Here is a 16,209-nt window from a genome sequence, read left to right as displayed (position 1 = left end):
GCTAAGGGCTCGGAGACCAGGCCCATGGTTTTCCACGAAGCGCCGAGAGCTGACAGAAACAGATAGGGTGGGAGCCAGGCTTCCATAATAAAAATTTATTCTTACACAAATCTACAGCTTTTAAACAGTAAAAAGAAAGGCCCACTGTCACCTAGGAAGAGGACTTGAAGCAACACGTGGGAAGCAGGGAGGCTCCAGGACATCCGGGCACACGGTTACCGGCTCTGCTCAACTGTAGGACACATACAGGGAAGGTCAGTGAGGAGGGGCGGGGGGAAGAGAGGGCCCCGCCGCCGTGAGCCACTTACTGTATGTGGAGATGTCTATTTCTTCTGGAAGCTCTGCCACATTCACTTCAAACCGGTCCTGGACATCATTGAGGATTTTGGCATCATTCTCATCAGACACGAAAGTAATGGCCAGGCCTTTGGTACCAAAGCGACCCGCACGGGCCACCTGCAGGGAGACAGGAGCAGGGGTCAGGCCACAAGACACAAGCTGGGGAACTGAGAACAAGCAGGGAGAGGTCCTCATCCAACACCAATCCTGGGAAGGGGGCACCAGGGAGGGGACACCTCTGGGGGGCCACTCACGCGGTGGAGGTAGGTGTCTGAGTCCTCGGGCATGTCATAATTGAAGACAATGTTGACACGCTCAATGTCCATTCCTCGGCCAAACAGATTGGTGGCCACCAGGATCCGCCGCTGGAAGTCCTTAAACTGCTGATAACGTGATAGGCTGGGCGCAGGAGGAACAAGGGGCGGCCATCAGATACAGGGATCCTGGGCGGCGTTCCCCTCCAAGGGGCCTGCCTGGGGCTCTGAGGGCGGCATGCACTCACCGCTCCTCCTGGGCCATGCCCCTGTGGATGGCAATGGCTGGGAAGTTCTGCTCCACGAGGAGCTGGGCCAAGGCCATGCAGCGCTGCACCGACTTCACAAATATCACCACCTGTGAGGGAGGGGGCGGCAGTCAGGGCCAGAATCCCTCCCAAAGGCTTAGAGCCCCAGGACAGGCCACAGGAGTGCGGAAGCGTCACCTGGTTAAACTCCAACACATCCAGGAGGTCAAAGAGCTTGCGGTTCTTCTCACTGTCCTTAAGCTTGACGTAGTACTGCTGCAGCCCATGCAGCGTGAGCTTGGTTTCGTCGTCCACAAACACCTCCATGGGCTGTGCCGGAAGGAGAGGAGGAAGGGGCAGGCAGGGCTTACTTCTGGGCATCCTGCCTGCCGAGAACTTTCCAGGAGCGACTCCTTTGCTGCAATGCTTCCAGAGAGCCTGCTGTACCCCAGTAAATACTCCTCTCTCAGCAGCTGCATCTAAGGTCTGGTCTGGCTCTAGTGTAAACCAAGCTCTCAGCTCCCAGTGTGACAAGCGAGGAAGAGAACTCCGCTGGCCTCCCAGCATTCGTGTGCCGTGAGGGCAGTGTGGGAGTTGGGGAGCAGCAAGGGCCTGGACTCTAGGAGGCCAAAGCTACTGCACCGAGGTCTCGGCCTCTACTCACGTCTTGCATGAACTTCCTGCAGACGGGCCGGATCTCCTTGCTCAGGGTGGCGCTGAACATCATGCACTGCTTCTCGTGGGGCGTCAGGCGGAAGATCTCCTGCACGTCCCGCCGCATGTCTGGGTGGGGAGGGCAAGAAACAGGTGGGCGTGAGCGCCTGCCAGACCACGACCCCCACCCGAGACCAGATCCAGCCCCTCCCAACCTGTGCCAGGGAGCCGTTGGCACCATGACGAGGGCGGTGTGAGCGAGGACTGGCTGGAGGGGAGAGTCCCAGGTGCCTGAAGGCCCGGACTCGGGGTGAGCACAGGCGCGGGAGGAGCGGCAATCCACTTACACGCTGCCAGAGCGGAGCAGCCGTGCCAGCGCGCCTCGAGCCACGCTTCAGGGAGGGGAGCCTGAGGCAGAGACAGCCGCTGGGGTGAGAGCTGCAGCCGCCTCCCAGGACACAAGCCCCATCTCCCACCGGCCCTGTCAGGGCTCACTGAGGGCAGGCAGGGGCCTAGAACTAACCCAACAGGCAGCGAGGCCACGGTACTCTGAGGGCTAACGTGGACATATGCCTGGACACGGCTCATGTGGGGTGCCATGGTCCCACTCAAGCTTAAGCTCAGAAGCAGCAGGTCACTCTGCCAACACCAGAAGTCGCCCTAAAATCGCTTACAGGAGACCTGAGTGCTGGCCACCCACGGGATCCCACTTCAGGGAAACCTCCGGCCTGCCCTGTCAGGACCCGCCTAGCTCTGATGTCTGGGGGGCTGCGAGGGCGAGGACAGCCCCCAGACCCAGCGAGGACACTCACCCAACTGCTCCAGCATCTTGTCACACTCGTCCAACACGAAGTGCTTCACATTCTTCAGGTTGAGGCTCCTGTTCCGCACAAGTGCCAGGATCCGGCCCGGCGTCCCCACCACGACATGGGGACAGTTCTTCTTCAACACCTCCTCATCCTTCTTGATGGAGAGGCCCCCGAAGAACACAGACACCTATGCAGGCAGAAAGCTCCTTTCAACCATCTGGCGGCCGAAAGCTCACCCCCCACTCTGTGCCTACGGTCACTCAGCTAACAGCCCGCCAGCAGCCCCCCAGCAGGCCTGGTGCCTGGAGACAGTGGAGGCCTGAGAGTCTGGCCCCAGCTTCACCGAAAAGCAGCCCCAGGGCTGGGACCGGCACAGGCCTCTGGGGGCCATGCATAATTCATCAAGCTTTTAAGGAGCATAAACCACCACAAACCTCAAAGGCAGCTGCTGCAGCCAAGCTCGGTTAATGCTGGCTGGGCTAGAGCTGAGGCCAGCAAGGCTGCAGAGGACCACATGGCACCCAACCTGGCCTGAGGGGGCTCACCTTGACGCTGGGCATGTATTTGGAGAAGCGCTCATACTCCTTGCTGATCTGGAAGGCCAGCTCTCGAGTGTGGCACATAACCAGGACCGTCACCTGTGGGGCCGGTCAGGGAGAGACACTCAAGACAGTCCCCTAAGTCCTCCCCCGGCCAGAGCCCACGCCGGTGCTCATCCCTTGGCGGCCCCCAGCCCTTGGGCCATTGGAAGGCCCAGTCCAGATGCCTCCATCTTCCCACAGCCCGTCACCTGGTGCTCATTCTCTGTGTCTTCTCACAGCTACGCAGCTGTGTCTCCCTAGGTCAGGTCCTGCACTGAGGCCTCAGTAAGAGTTAGACCCAGCCTAGCTGGTGACAGGCCCCATGCTAACAGCTTCCTGAGCCTGCCCTCGGGCTGGCCTGTGACCACCAAGGGGAAGGCTGCCCTTGCCTCTTGGCCCACAACACCAAGCACTGAGACCATACCATGGCCTTGAACAAAATCCTCCTCTCCTTGACCATCCACCCTAAGGTGGGTAACGAGGGCTCATGCACCTATACACAGCCCAAGGACGTGTGCCCCAGCATGTCAAGAATGAACACCAGCATGCACCTCAATTATGCCCCAAAACGGGGGACTACAATGTTCATGACATGAGAAGTACAGCTATGGCCTGTCAGCAATAACAACAGGAACAAAACCGTATTCAGTGTAATCCCACCTTCGTAAGTGTGTACAATCTAGAAGAGCACATATGGAAATAGCAGCCATCTTGCTGGATGGTCAAATTGTGGGCACTTTTTAGTTTTTTCTCTTGGCTTGTCGTTTTTGGGGCGATTTTGTTACAAATGAGTACTGTGTTTAATTTTAAAAGTCCAGAAAAAGGATGCAGGAACAGGCAGTTTTAAAAAGAGGAGCCATGACTCCTGCTGCCTCAGGTAGCTTGGGCCTAGGAAGGAGGGTTCCCACCCACCTGTCCGTTGACGGGCTCAATCTGCTGCAGGGTGGCCAACACAAAAACCGCTGTCTTGCCCATCCCTGACTTGGCCTGGCACAGGATGTCCATGCCCAGGATGGCTTGTGGAATACACTCGTGCTGGACTGAGGGGGAGAGAGCATATGAGCTATGAGAAACCAGATGTTCCCTCTGTGCAGGCCCCTCACCGGGTGGCTGAGGGGACCACACTGAGGCAGTCAGAGGCAGGCCTCGGCGGGAAGGACCAGGGAGGCATACCCTCGGATGGATGCTCGAAGCCACAGTCCACTATGGCCCTCAGGAGCTCAGGCTTCAGCAGAAAGTCCCGGAAGCCAGAGCTGTGGATGGAAACGTAAGAACCCTTGACATCTTTCTTGGGAGCAGTTGGAGCGCTCTCTGGAGGAGCCTGGGGCTCTTCATCTTCCTCATAATCCAGAAGCTCGTTTTCCACATCCTGTTCCGCCATGGTGCTGAGAACAGAGGAGGGAGGGAAGGGCTGAGGGAAGCAACTAAGGTGACTGATGCATGCAGGTAAACCCACCCAGCATGGGAGAAGAGGGAGGTGGCTGCACAGAAGCTGCAGGCTGTTGACACAGGTCCGAGAGGGGCGACGTGCTGGCGTCAGCTCTTGTGAGCTGGCACAGAAAGCCACCCAGCCACTGAAGTCAAGACCACACATCGTTCTCCGATCCCTCTTTAGCTCACGCCCGACGCTGACAACAACAGCAGGTCCCACCACTCCATGTGTGCAGCACCTCCCAGCTTCTGCCTGTGTGGCCACATCTCCACCACGCCCCGCCAAGCCACCTCACCTCTCCCTGCGCCCTGCCAGCGACGCCCACACGTGCACCCACACCCTCCGCCTCCAAGGGCTTCCCACTGCTCTAAGCGAACCCCCAGTTCCTCTCCGCCTGCAACCCTCCCCACTGGCCCCTGCCCACCTCACTCCACGCCACCCCTTTCAAACCACCCCCAGCCTTATCTGGCTGCTGATACTCATCGAGCCCCTACTCCAGCTCGGGCCGCCCACCCCCACCCCTGGGAACGCACTGCTGCACTGCTTCCAGGTCTCTGCACAAATGCCTCCTTCTCAGCATCAAGGTCAAGGCCTCAGACCAGCTAGCTTCAAGGAGTCCCCTCCCCTTCACTCCCCAAGGACCCCACCCCCACCCGCTTTCCCACTCCCGACCTGGATATGTGGCTGCCAGGATGCTGGGGAGACAGGAGCTTGTGAGGAAGCAGTGTCTGCCCAGGCCCAGCTACTCCTGCTATTTGTGGTCTGCACAGGGGAACAATTAAGTGCTCTCATGAAAAGACCTCCCGTTGGGCCCAGAGCCAATAAGAATACAGCTGAGACGGTAAACGGAATTAATACAAAGCACGCTCACCGCCTGGCTTCATTTAATCCAATACATACAGAGCGCCTACTGGGTGCAGGCTGCAAGGGACCCAAACATGAGAATACTGCCTTACTCCTCCCTGCTGCAACCCAGCCTCCAGACTAGGGGGTGGAAGTACTAAAGCAGTCCCTCTTCTTCCTGAGCTGGATGCTGAGGGTCCCGGGCCCAATTTCTGGCCCTTCTGCCACTCATTCTCTGTGACCATCAGCCCCAGCGCTTTAACCACCTCTGTGCAGCCTCCCAAACTGTGTCTCTATGGAGACACAGACTCCATACTCAGTTACCTAGCTGCCTCTTTCACCTCTCCCCCTGGAAATTGAGGCCTGTTTCCCCCATCTCAAAAAAGGCAATTCCATTCTCTAAACTGTTGTCTTTTCTCTCTCTCTCCCTGTTCTATCAGCCAACAAATCCCACCAGGTCAATCAGACCACTTCTCACCCCTGCTACCTTGCCAGTCTCAGGCTGCCATCTTTCTTTTTAGATTAGAATAGCTTTATGGAGATATTCACATGCCATACAAGGCACCAATTAAAAGGTACAGTTCAATGGTTTCTTGTACAGTCATACAGATGTGCAATCCCTGCCACTATCAGCTTCAGCACACGTTTCCTCAAAAAGACGACATCCTTTAGCTACCATCCTACGCCACCAACTCCCTTTGGCAACCACTAATCTAGTTTCTTCTTATGAATTTGCCTATTTTGGACATTTCATGTAATGGAATTATACAACACGTGATGGTTTGACTTCTTTCACTCACATGTTTTCAAGATTCGTCTACATTGTAGCCGTGTATCAGTACATAATTCCTTTTCACGGTTGGATAATATTCCTTCGTACTGCGATACCAGTTATTTTATCCATTGTCAGCTGATGGACACTTGGGCACCATCATCTCTTGCCTGGATTATGCCAATAGCCTCCTTGTTGGTCGGTCTCCCTGCTTTCCATCCCCGACTCTCCCTTCCATGCCCCTTAGCAGCTATAGGGAGCTTATAAAAGCTTAGTCAGAAAATGTCACTCCTCTGCTCAAAACCCTCTACAGGTTCACGCTGTGTTCAGAATAAAACAGTCCTCACCACAGCCTACCAAGCCCCACACAACCTGACTCCCTTTACACTCAGACCTTATCTCCCCCATCACCCTCACTCACTGGCCTTGCTGCTGCGCCTCAAACATGCCTCAGCGCCTTTGCACTTGCTGTTCCCACTTCTTTCAGACTTCTGTTGCTCCAAGAAGGCCCGTTGGCCCAACTAAAAAAGAACCCCCTCCAGTCATGTCAGTCCAGCACCTAGTACAGGGCCTGACATACATTGTGTGAGCACTCAACAGCAATGGCTGAACGAATGGATTTAGAATCAGGGCCTCAAAGCAGAGTTTAGGGGCTAAAGTTAAGCATGTATCCTTATCTGATTCTTGAAAGAAGCAATCTGATACCAACACTGGCAAAGACAGGAAGGAGTCAGTCCCCAGGCATCAGAGAGAAGAACAGGAGCCAGCAAAGGCCAGTCCGGAAACCACCAGACCCTTTCAGGGAATGGAAAGCACTGGCTGCTTGAAGTAGAGGCAGAAGACAGAGCTGGAAGAGCTGGTTAAGCCCAGGGCATTCATACTTAATTTGCTAAGCAATAAGGAATCGCTGACTAAGCTTTTGAGTTGTGACTCAATCAGGATTTGCCCAAGAACAAGCTACTCCAGAGAAGATGGAGTCGGGTAGGAGACCCGCAGCAAGGAAAACCAGACACCCAATTAACCACAGTGGTGGCATTGTTAAGTAGGGGAAAAGATGGTGGAACACCCTACAGGGTGGGACCACCCCCTGGGAGAACCTCGGACAGAAAAGAGCCAGAGTCATCTACTCTGGGCTTCAAATCTGGGAGTAGATGGTGTATTAAAAAAAATTAGGAATTCAAACAAAGTCTTTTTGTTTTGATGGGGAGACAAATTTGCGGACAAAGTTTGATATACAAAATTTTCTAGACTAAGTGACTAGACAGGATCTAAAGCTCAAAACATATTAGATCAGGAAAGGATTTGGCGGTGTTTGTTCCACCCAGAGAGGGTGGCCGAGACAGTTGAGGCCCCAAGAGCTGATGAACTTGAAAGCTGACACCAGAATAAGTAACAACTCTGACTCGCACGCGTACCCTTTCACCCTGGAGTGCCCCCAGCGAGAATTTCTGCCTAAGAGTTTGTTCCTTACTGAACATCTTTTTTGCCCGAAATCTCTGGTACCACGAATCCACCCCCTAAACGCGAGAGTGGGGGAGGGGAGAGTCTCTCGAACTCGGAGAAGACCGTCAGGTCTACAAGCTCCGGCTTCTCCCACCGCGGCCCCACACCCCGGCGTCGCCCCCTGACGCCCTCCCCGAATCGCATCGGGGCTCCTCGAACAGGCAGACCTCCCCCAGAATCGGGCTCAGCCTGCGGGCGGCCATGACAGCCTCCGCCAGAAGCGGACTCCACACCCAGCGCGCCAAAGGCCGGCCCGCCCCTTGCGCGTGCGTCCCAACACCCAACGGCCGCCAACGCGCGCGCCGGACACCAAACCCGCCCCGCCTCCCCTCGTCTCGCGCCCAGTCTTCGTCCTTCCCTCAACCCCCGGCGTCTCCCATCGCCCGCTCACCCGCAGGTCCGACGTCTCCACACCGCGGCCCCGCACCTGGGCCCGCCGCTCACCTGATTCCTCGTTCACGTCCGCGTGCTGCGAGGACCGCCACCCGACTCCTGTTACCGGTCGCGCGCCCTGACACAAGCTATCGCGTTTCCTGTCTCGTGCGTCCGACTGCGGCTCGGCTCACTGGACCGCTCGCTTTTCATTCAAAAGAGACGGAAGCGATGATTGGATCCTGCGGGAGGCGTCTGGAAGCTATTGGTGGAGAGTGGAAAGAGGGCGTGCCTCATGCCTCGGATTCATTGGTCAACCTAAAAGTTGGCGCCCGAGTGGGCTGATTGAGGCGGGCGTCTGCCAGCGCGCTGTCTTGTAATCGAGGTTGTGACCTCGGTAGGTGCCGCCATATTTTGTACGAGCAACTGAAGCCTGGATGTGGGCCCGGGGTGAGCGTCTCGCCCTTATGAAATATGGCTTCTACGCTTTGCTCAGAACTTAGTGTTCGAAGTGGATGACCATCCGCGAACTCCTGGTCCTGCAGAGTGGAGGCTCTGAAAGGGTTCTGAGAAAGCTTGGGAGCTTGGAATGACTCCAGCGTGGAGAGGACATTTAGCACCAGCAGTGAGAAAGGGGCCCCTCAGGGCGTGGGAGTGAGAGAAATGGTCCTAGGACACAATTCCCGTTTGCTGAGAGTCATTTCCTGGGTCAGACACTGTGCCAGTGACCATGCAGGTTCAGGCCAAAAAACCAAAACCAGATGTTTTCGTCATAAAACTTTTTTGTTGTTGTTAATTTTACTTTTCCTTGTATTAAATTTCCCCAACCTTTTTCTCCCCACCCACCCAGTACTTTACTGAGTTGAGCTAAAGTGTATTGTAAAAGGAACGGGTCCATGAGTTTTGATGATTGATACCCGAGTGACAATTGCCTTGTGAAGATATGGAACATTTCCATCACCCCAGAAAGTTCTGTTGTGTCCCTCTGAAGTCAACCACACCCCTTTCCTCCTGCCCCCACCAGGCAACCAGTATTTCTAGCACTATAGTTTTGTCTGTTCTTGAATTTCATATAAATGGAATCATGCAGTAGATTGTCTTTTGTGTCTGGCTTCTTTTGCTCAACAAAATGTTTTGAGATTTTCCACATCGCTGCACATAGCAATAGTCCTTCTTTTTCATTCCTGAGTAGTATTCCACTGTGTGGCTATACCAATACAGCTGGTGTAGTTTCTCCACTCACCTATAGACGGACATTTGTTTTTTCCCAGTGTTTGGCCATTATTAATAAAGCTTGTACAAGTATTTTTGTGAACACAAATTTACTTCTCTAGGGGAAATACCTAGGAATGGAATGGTGGGTGGAAGGTCATGTTGGTGTCCAGCTTTAGTAGATCTTGACAGTTTTCCTGAGTGGTTGTTCCACTTTACACTCTCACTAGCACCCTGTGAAACTTGCAGTTACTCCCAGTTCTTGCCCATACCTCAGTCTTTTCTCAGCTATGTTAGGATTGGGGGATTTGGCGGGGGGGGGGGGACAAGGAGGGAAAGTAAGTAGGACAAACTCAATAAGCCTGCTCCAGCATTCCAGTCTCCCTAAGCCCCTGACACAATTAAATCTTCCTCCACAGTTTTCCAAAGAGGTTCAAGCATTTCATTTTCATTTAGTATAAGCTATCTCAGGGTCCATGTTCTAGACAAATTCAGAGCTAAAGTCATCAGAGGTATGTAACTTCAGCCAAAAAGCCCAATGAAGAGAAACCAGTCAATCCAGAGGGAGGCTTTACATAATATAAGGTAAATATTGTATGTACAGTAATAATTACATCCTAACGCTTATAGAGCACTTCCTGTGTACCCAACAGGGCCAGGATGAGGGTGACGCATGCAAAATTTAAGGGGGCACCAGGGACTTCCCGGGTGGCACAGTGGTTAAGAATCCATCTGCCAGTGCAGGGGACACGGGTTCAAGCCCTGGTCTGGGAAGATCCCACATGCCGTGGATCAATTAAGCCCGTGCGCCACAACTACTGAGCCCACGTGCCACAACTACTGAAGCCCCCGCACCTAGAGCCTGTGCTCTGCAGCAAGAGAAGCCACCGCAATGCGAAGCCCATGCACCGCAACCAAGAGTAGCCCCTGCTCGCCGCAACTAGAGAAAGCCTGTGTACAGCAACAAAGACCCAACGCAGCCAAAAATAAAGTAAATAAGTAAATTTTTTAAAGGGGGGGCACCAAATGCCAAACCAAACAAAAAGAACCCAAAAAACTGAGTCATCAAGATAAATTATATTTGAATGAACTATTTTAAAATCAAATTAAAAAAAATAAAAATAAAATCAAAATTAATTTTTAAAATCTATGATGAACAAAATATCAACATTTTAAATAAACACAGGGTCAGTAACAGTGCTGCGTGAAGCCGAGCCATATTGGCACCTGAGGCAAAAGGAAACGATCAGATCTACTGATCCTGTCTTTCTCTGGATTTTCTGCATTATTTTGATTTTTTAAAAATTGTGCTAGGACTTCCCTGGTAGCGCAGTGGTTAAGAATCTGCCTGCCAATGCAAGGGACATGGGTTCAAGCCCTGGTCCGCGAAGATCCCACATGCCGCGGAGCAAATAAGCCCCTGTGCCACAACTACTGAGCCTGTGCTCTAGAGCCCGTGAACCACAACTACTGAGCCTGCGTGCCACAACTACTGAAGCCCGCACGCCTGGAGCCTGTGCTCCGCAGCAAGAGAAGCCACCGCAATGAGAAGCCCATGCACGGCAACCAAGAGTAGCCCCTGCTCGCTGCAACTAGAGAATGCCCGTGTGCAGCAACGAAGACCCAAAACAACCTAAAATAAATAAATAAATACATTTAAAAAAAAATTGTGCTAAAACATGTGTATCTTGAATTTGGGGGTGCCCCCTTAAATTCTGTGTCTGAGGCAAGTGCTTCCCCTCCTCACCCCAGTCCCTGTCCTGGTTGTTCAGCCTTGTTCTAAGAAATCTAAATATATGAACAGACTAATCAGCACCTGGAGCAGATGAGGTGCGTGTATTAGCACATCCATTGTCCATATCCATTGTCGGGGGGTTAACAGGAGCTCCAGAGAGGATTAATCTCAGTCCCAAAGTCACACAGCTGGCAGGGATTCAAGCCCAGGCCATCTCTCATCATTAGACATGGCCAAAACCTCTACAGGTGGAGATAGAGGCCAAAGCCGGGTAAGTTGGAAGCCTGGAGAAAACCAGTCCCCAGGGACAGAGGAGGTGCTCCAGGAAAGCAGGTGGGAGGTGAGCTTGGAGTAATTAGATCATCTGAGATGATGCAGGAGGAGGAGGAGACCGAAGCTAGTTGAGTCCAGTAAAGAAGTCTGAAAAAAAAAAAAAAAAAAGAAGTCTGGAAAAACAGGAAAAAAAAAAAAAAAGCCCAGCACACCCACCATCCATGCAGCCATGGGCGGGGCAGGGGGGTGGGTTTCTATGCTTCAAAACAAACAAACAAACAATAACAAAAAACACAAGAAACAAACCCACAAACTTTAAGTCCAGAAAAGATCAGAGCCTGCTAAAGTACTTCCACCACCCAAGATGAACAAATAGTAACATTTGTCACATTGGCTTGATTCACTTCAGAATTATTTTAAGATATAGAAAATTTGAAAACACCCACCCAAATGGCTAAAAAGGAAAAGACTCACAGTACTGAGGCTGGAGGAGAGGCTGTGGAGAAACCAGAATTCTCACTGCTAGCAGGCTTGTAAAATGAGAAAACCACTTTGGAAAACGATTTGGCAGTTTGTAATAAGGTTAAGCAGGGTATCTCAACCCCAGCACTCTTGACGTTTGGGCTGGATCCTTCTTTGTGGTGGGAGCCATCCTGTGCATTATGGGATGTTTAGCATCTTTGGCCTCTCAATGTCAGTAGCACCCACGCCTCAGTGTCTCCAAACCAAAAATGCCTCCTGACGTTGGTAATGTCCCCGCCCCTGGCGGGGGAGGGGATCATCCCAGATCAGACCCATTGGATTGAACAGGCACCTATGTCATGACTAAGCAGTCCTCCTAGGTATAGACTTAACAATCAATGAAACCCTTTTTGTCCACAAAAAGATACGAACAGTGAACATTCTCTATGCATAAGAGCTCCAAACTGGAAACAACCGAAATGTCCATCAACAAACGAATGGATAAAGAAACTGTGCTCCATCCACACCATGGAATAACACTAGAAATAGAAAGGAATAAACTATTGATATACACAACATTATGGATGACTACCAAAAACATCGTATTCTTTGCAAACATACTAAAAATCACTGGACTGTACATTTAAAAAGGGTGAATTTTATGGTGTGTGAATTTTATTCTAATAGAAAACAAAACAAATGTATTGAGTGAAAGAATCTAGACATTTAAAAAATTTTTTAAATGATTCCATTAGGTATGAAATTCGAGAACAGGCAAAATTAGTCTATGGTGATAGAATCTACATGAGGAGGTTGCCTGGGAAAGAATACAAGTGAAACTTATGCAGCAGGCGAGTGGCCTGGGTGGTGCCACAGGGGTGTGTATGTATATACAAATTCACGGAGCTGCACATCAAAAGATTTGTGTACTTTACCATATGTAAGTTATACCTCGATCAAAATAAAATAAAAGACATAACACCTTATCGTTAAAGTGGAAGTCGCTTCTGTTCACTTCCACTCCACTCCCCTCCCCCACTACAGAAACATCCTCAATAAAATTAATGATACTGAACAATTACTGAACGCCTATTCTGTGCTTTACAAGAATTAATCCATTTAGGCTTCCCAGCAATCTATGAGGTAGGCGCCACTATTATCATCCCCTTTTACAGATGAAGAAACTGAGGCACAGAGCAGTGAAGTAACTTGCTCAGGGTCTCACTGTTCATAGGCAGTGGTGTCAGGAATTGAACCCAGATAGCCTGGCGGGCCTCAGCCAGGATGCCAGGCATACTACAAGCCCGCTACTCTGAACATTCCACAAACTTAATACACAGTTTCACTTTCTGGTTTTTAGTAATTGATATAAACAATATCAAACTGTACCATTTTTTAAACTTGCTTTTTTATCCCCCCCTCCCAGCCCCCCCCAACCCCCACACATGGTGTTTTTGAGTTTAGCCTTATTGATACATTTAGTTCTTCTGGTGTCAGATGAATCTACTCCCATTTCTTTTCTCTGGCCTTGACTGGTGGAGACTTGGTTTGCAAAGAACCTTATCTTTTAAGAGATAACCCTCACTCAGTTCCTCCCCTTCTAAGAATCCACCAGTGGTTCCCACAGTCCTCAGGGTCAAGTCTGAATTCCACTCCCACCATCTGCAACATCTGGAGCCTTCCCTCTACTCCAGGTTCATCAGCAGTAAAAAAAAAAAAAAATCCAGCCATGCTTTATGATACCTGGTTTGTTCACCCATCTATTCATCCAGCAGCTATTTTTTGAGTACCTTCTGTGTGCTAGACCTTGTTCTAGGAGCCAGGTACCCAACAGTGAACAAGACAATGATCCCTGCCCTCTGGGAGCTGTCAACTTCCTGGTGAAGTCAGACAAGAAAGAAAACAGTAAAGTCAAATTTATTAAAATTTGCAAGGAGGAAAAATCAAACTATGTGAGGAATAGAGTTTGGTAGGGATGGGGTGGGCCTTGTTTTAGGTGGAGATGCAGTCAGGGAAAACTTCTCTAAGAAGGTGACATTTAAGTAAAGATGGAAATAAAGTGAGGAAGATAGAATGCCAAGATGAGAAGGAAAAGTACTGCAGGCAGTGAGAACAGCCAGAGCAAAGGCCCTGAGGTAGGAATCAGCATGTGTGAGGAGCAGTGAGGAGGTCATGCAGCCAGAGTGTGAGTGAGGGGATTGGGGTGGGAGATGTAGGCAGAGGAAGTAGGACATGCCGAGTTCTACCTCATCCACCTCTAGGCCTTTGCCCTGACTGTTTCTTCCACCAGACACCCTTTTCCTCTTTTTTTTTTTTTTTGCGGTACGCGGGCCTCTCACTGTTGTGGTCTCTCCCGTTGCGGAGCACAGGCTCCGGACACACAGGCTCAGCGGCCATGGCTCACGGGCCCAGCCGCTCCACAGCATGTGGGATCTTCCCGGACCAGGGCACGAACCCGTGTCCCCTGCATCGGCAGGCGGACTCTCAACCACTGCGCCACTAGGGGAGCCCTTCCTCTTTATCTATTTTGTAATTTCCTAATTTGTCCCTTAGTGCCAGCCGTTCTGCCTCCTCTATAGTGGGGCACCTATGTCCTCAAGGCATTCACTGGACTGGGATACCTTTCTCCTGACAGCTCACAGTGTATGCATTCACTCATTCCACAAACACTGAGCGAGCTTAGGCCAGTTACTGGGAAATTTCAGAGAGGAGTGATATTTAAAATAAATAAAACAGAGCCATGGACCAGAGATGACAGGGCATGGAGGTGCTCTGGGAAGCAGAGGAGGTGACATTTAAACAGAGATCTAAATGATTAGAAGAGGCCAGCCTTGGGGAGATGTGAGGGAAGGGCATTAAAGACCAGGGAACAGCCAGTGCAAAGGCCCTGTGGTTGGAAATAAGGTGGGAATATTTGAGGAACAGAGAGAAGGCCAGTTTTGCTAGATGGGGATGAGGAGAGTGGAGGGGGATGCAGCTGGACAGGTGGGCAGAGGCCTGACAGGACCATCCTGTAGGCCAGGTGAGGAGTGGTGTTTTTCCTAAGAGCTCCAGAGAGCCAGAAACAGGTTTTCCAGCAGGCAGAGCTGTGGGGGTGGGTGTGATTTAGGGTTTCCAAGGCCCCAGAGAGGATTGGAGAGAGGCCAGAGGAGCTACAGGGCGGTGCTGGTGCAGTTATCATATTTGGCTGAGATTATACAATAAGTCCTTGGTCTTCCTGTTTCAAGCCCAGAGCGCGACTCTGTTTCCAGTGCTACCAAAGTCCCCAGTGGGTGCTGATAAACATTCACTGAGTAAATGAATGCCGGAAGCTTGGAGAGAGAATTTGGCAGGGTTCCCCCAGCTCCATCCGGGGAGGCAGCAGAGGGCCCATCCTTGGATAAGGTGACCCAGTTCCTGGGCTGTCTCTCAGCCTTGCTTTGCCCCCTCATCCCCATCTGTAAAATGGGTGGGCTGGAGAATTAGAGGAAGACAGGGCAAGGACTATAAACATCCTGGCTTTATAATTGGGGTGAGGGGATTCCCTCTGAGCCTCAGTTTCCTCATATTTAAATCAAGAGAAAAAGAACTAGCTCAAAGGTTTCTTTAATTCAATGGATGAATATCTGAGGAACTGCCAGGAAGCAGGTGTAGCTGGAGGGAGGGAGCAAGGGAAAGAGGTGGGAGAAGAGGAGAGAGGGAAGGTGAAGGGGGCAGATCGTGCAGGGCCTTGTGGGCTGCGGGTAAGACTTTGGCTTTTACTCTGAGGAAAGTGGGAGCCAAAGAGGGATCTAGGCAGAGGAGGGACATGACCTGACTCAGGTGTTCCTAGGAGTCCTTGGGGTGTTGTGGGGGAAAGAGACTACGAGGTCGAGGGAAGAGCTGAAAGACCTGGGAGGAGGTGACTGCACTGGTCCAGGCGAACGATGATGAAGACTGGACCCGGTGGAGATAGTGGAAGGGTGAGAAGTGGGTGGATTCGGGATTGGTATAATTTCTCCTCCTCCTCCTTCTCGTTCTCTGTTAACCACCACCACCACCAACCAGCCCCAAAGAGTCGCCCAAAGGAAAAAGGGAGAAAGAAAACATCCCGCCCCGGCCTCTGGGACGGTGCAAACCACTCACAGCTGCGGGTAACCAAGGTACCGGCAGCCCTCCACGCTCTGGCGGGTCCCAGGAGGGCGCCAATGAGGCGGCGCTGCCAGGGAACGCTCCCCGCCCCGCCCCCCAGGGACCGCGGCTTGGCCCAGTCACCGGATTTGAAAGGGAGTGCGGGGTCGGCCACGAGCCCGCCTGCATGCTACAGAGACTCCGGAGACCCTGAGAAGCTCCTCAAAGGTCTCCACCTTCTGCCTCCGATAGGGCAGGAGTCTGCATTGCGGAGCGCCACCTGCATGCAGCAGCCCCGAAGAAGAGGCGGGCCCCCATTTTACAGCAGGGAAAACTGAGGACTCAGCGGCCACAGGGCCCGCAGCGAGTCCGTGACGGAGTTAGGGTTCAAATCCCTTTTCATAACAACGGCAAAAACACTAAAAATCACAGCAGCTAAACTTTACTGAGCTGTGTGTTCACAGCACTTGGCATGTATTGTCTCATTTAATTTTGCCAACACCTAAGGGGTGGGTAGGTAAATCCTTCCCGTTTTACAGATGAGGGGCTTTTAGGGCTTGGGGACTCCCCCAAGGCAGGCGGGGATTTGAACACAAGTCTGCTCAGAGCTTGTCTCCAGCCTATGGGGAAG

The 16,209-nt window shown here is 51.8% G+C and overlaps 1 protein-coding gene across 6 annotated transcripts; it reads right to left on the bottom strand.

The window, feature by feature from the left end:
• Positions 1 to 80: 80 nt before the first annotated feature.
• Positions 81 to 8,011, bottom strand: DDX39A (DExD-box helicase 39A). 6 transcript variants are annotated; one of them, XM_032625494.1, is made up of 11 exons: positions 7,880 to 8,011; positions 4,059 to 4,270; positions 3,798 to 3,925; positions 2,850 to 2,942; positions 2,308 to 2,491; positions 1,506 to 1,624; positions 1,040 to 1,171; positions 842 to 951; positions 594 to 738; positions 309 to 456; positions 81 to 232 (listed from the first exon to the last, which is right to left on the bottom strand). In XM_032625494.1, the coding sequence occupies exons 2-11, from the start codon at positions 4,264 to 4,266 to the stop codon at positions 216 to 218; spliced, it is 1,284 nt and encodes a 427-aa protein (XP_032481385.1). In that variant the 5' UTR covers positions 4,267 to 4,270; positions 7,880 to 8,011; the 3' UTR covers positions 81 to 215. The 6 variants fall into 6 exon arrangements, with proteins under 6 accessions (XP_032481385.1, XP_032481386.1, XP_032481389.1 ...); XM_032625495.1 differs by having other exon boundaries at positions 7,827 to 7,961; XM_032625498.1 differs by lacking the exon at positions 7,880 to 8,011 and adding an exon at positions 7,603 to 7,680.
• Between the last annotated feature and the right edge of the window lie 8,198 nt (positions 8,012 to 16,209).

The sequence above is a fragment of the Phocoena sinus genome, chromosome 3, assembly GCF_008692025.1.
Source record: "Phocoena sinus isolate mPhoSin1 chromosome 3, mPhoSin1.pri, whole genome shotgun sequence".
In the NCBI taxonomy this organism is placed as follows: domain Eukaryota; kingdom Metazoa; phylum Chordata; class Mammalia; order Artiodactyla; family Phocoenidae; genus Phocoena; species Phocoena sinus.
This window is presented reverse-complemented; position numbering and strand designations above follow the sequence as displayed.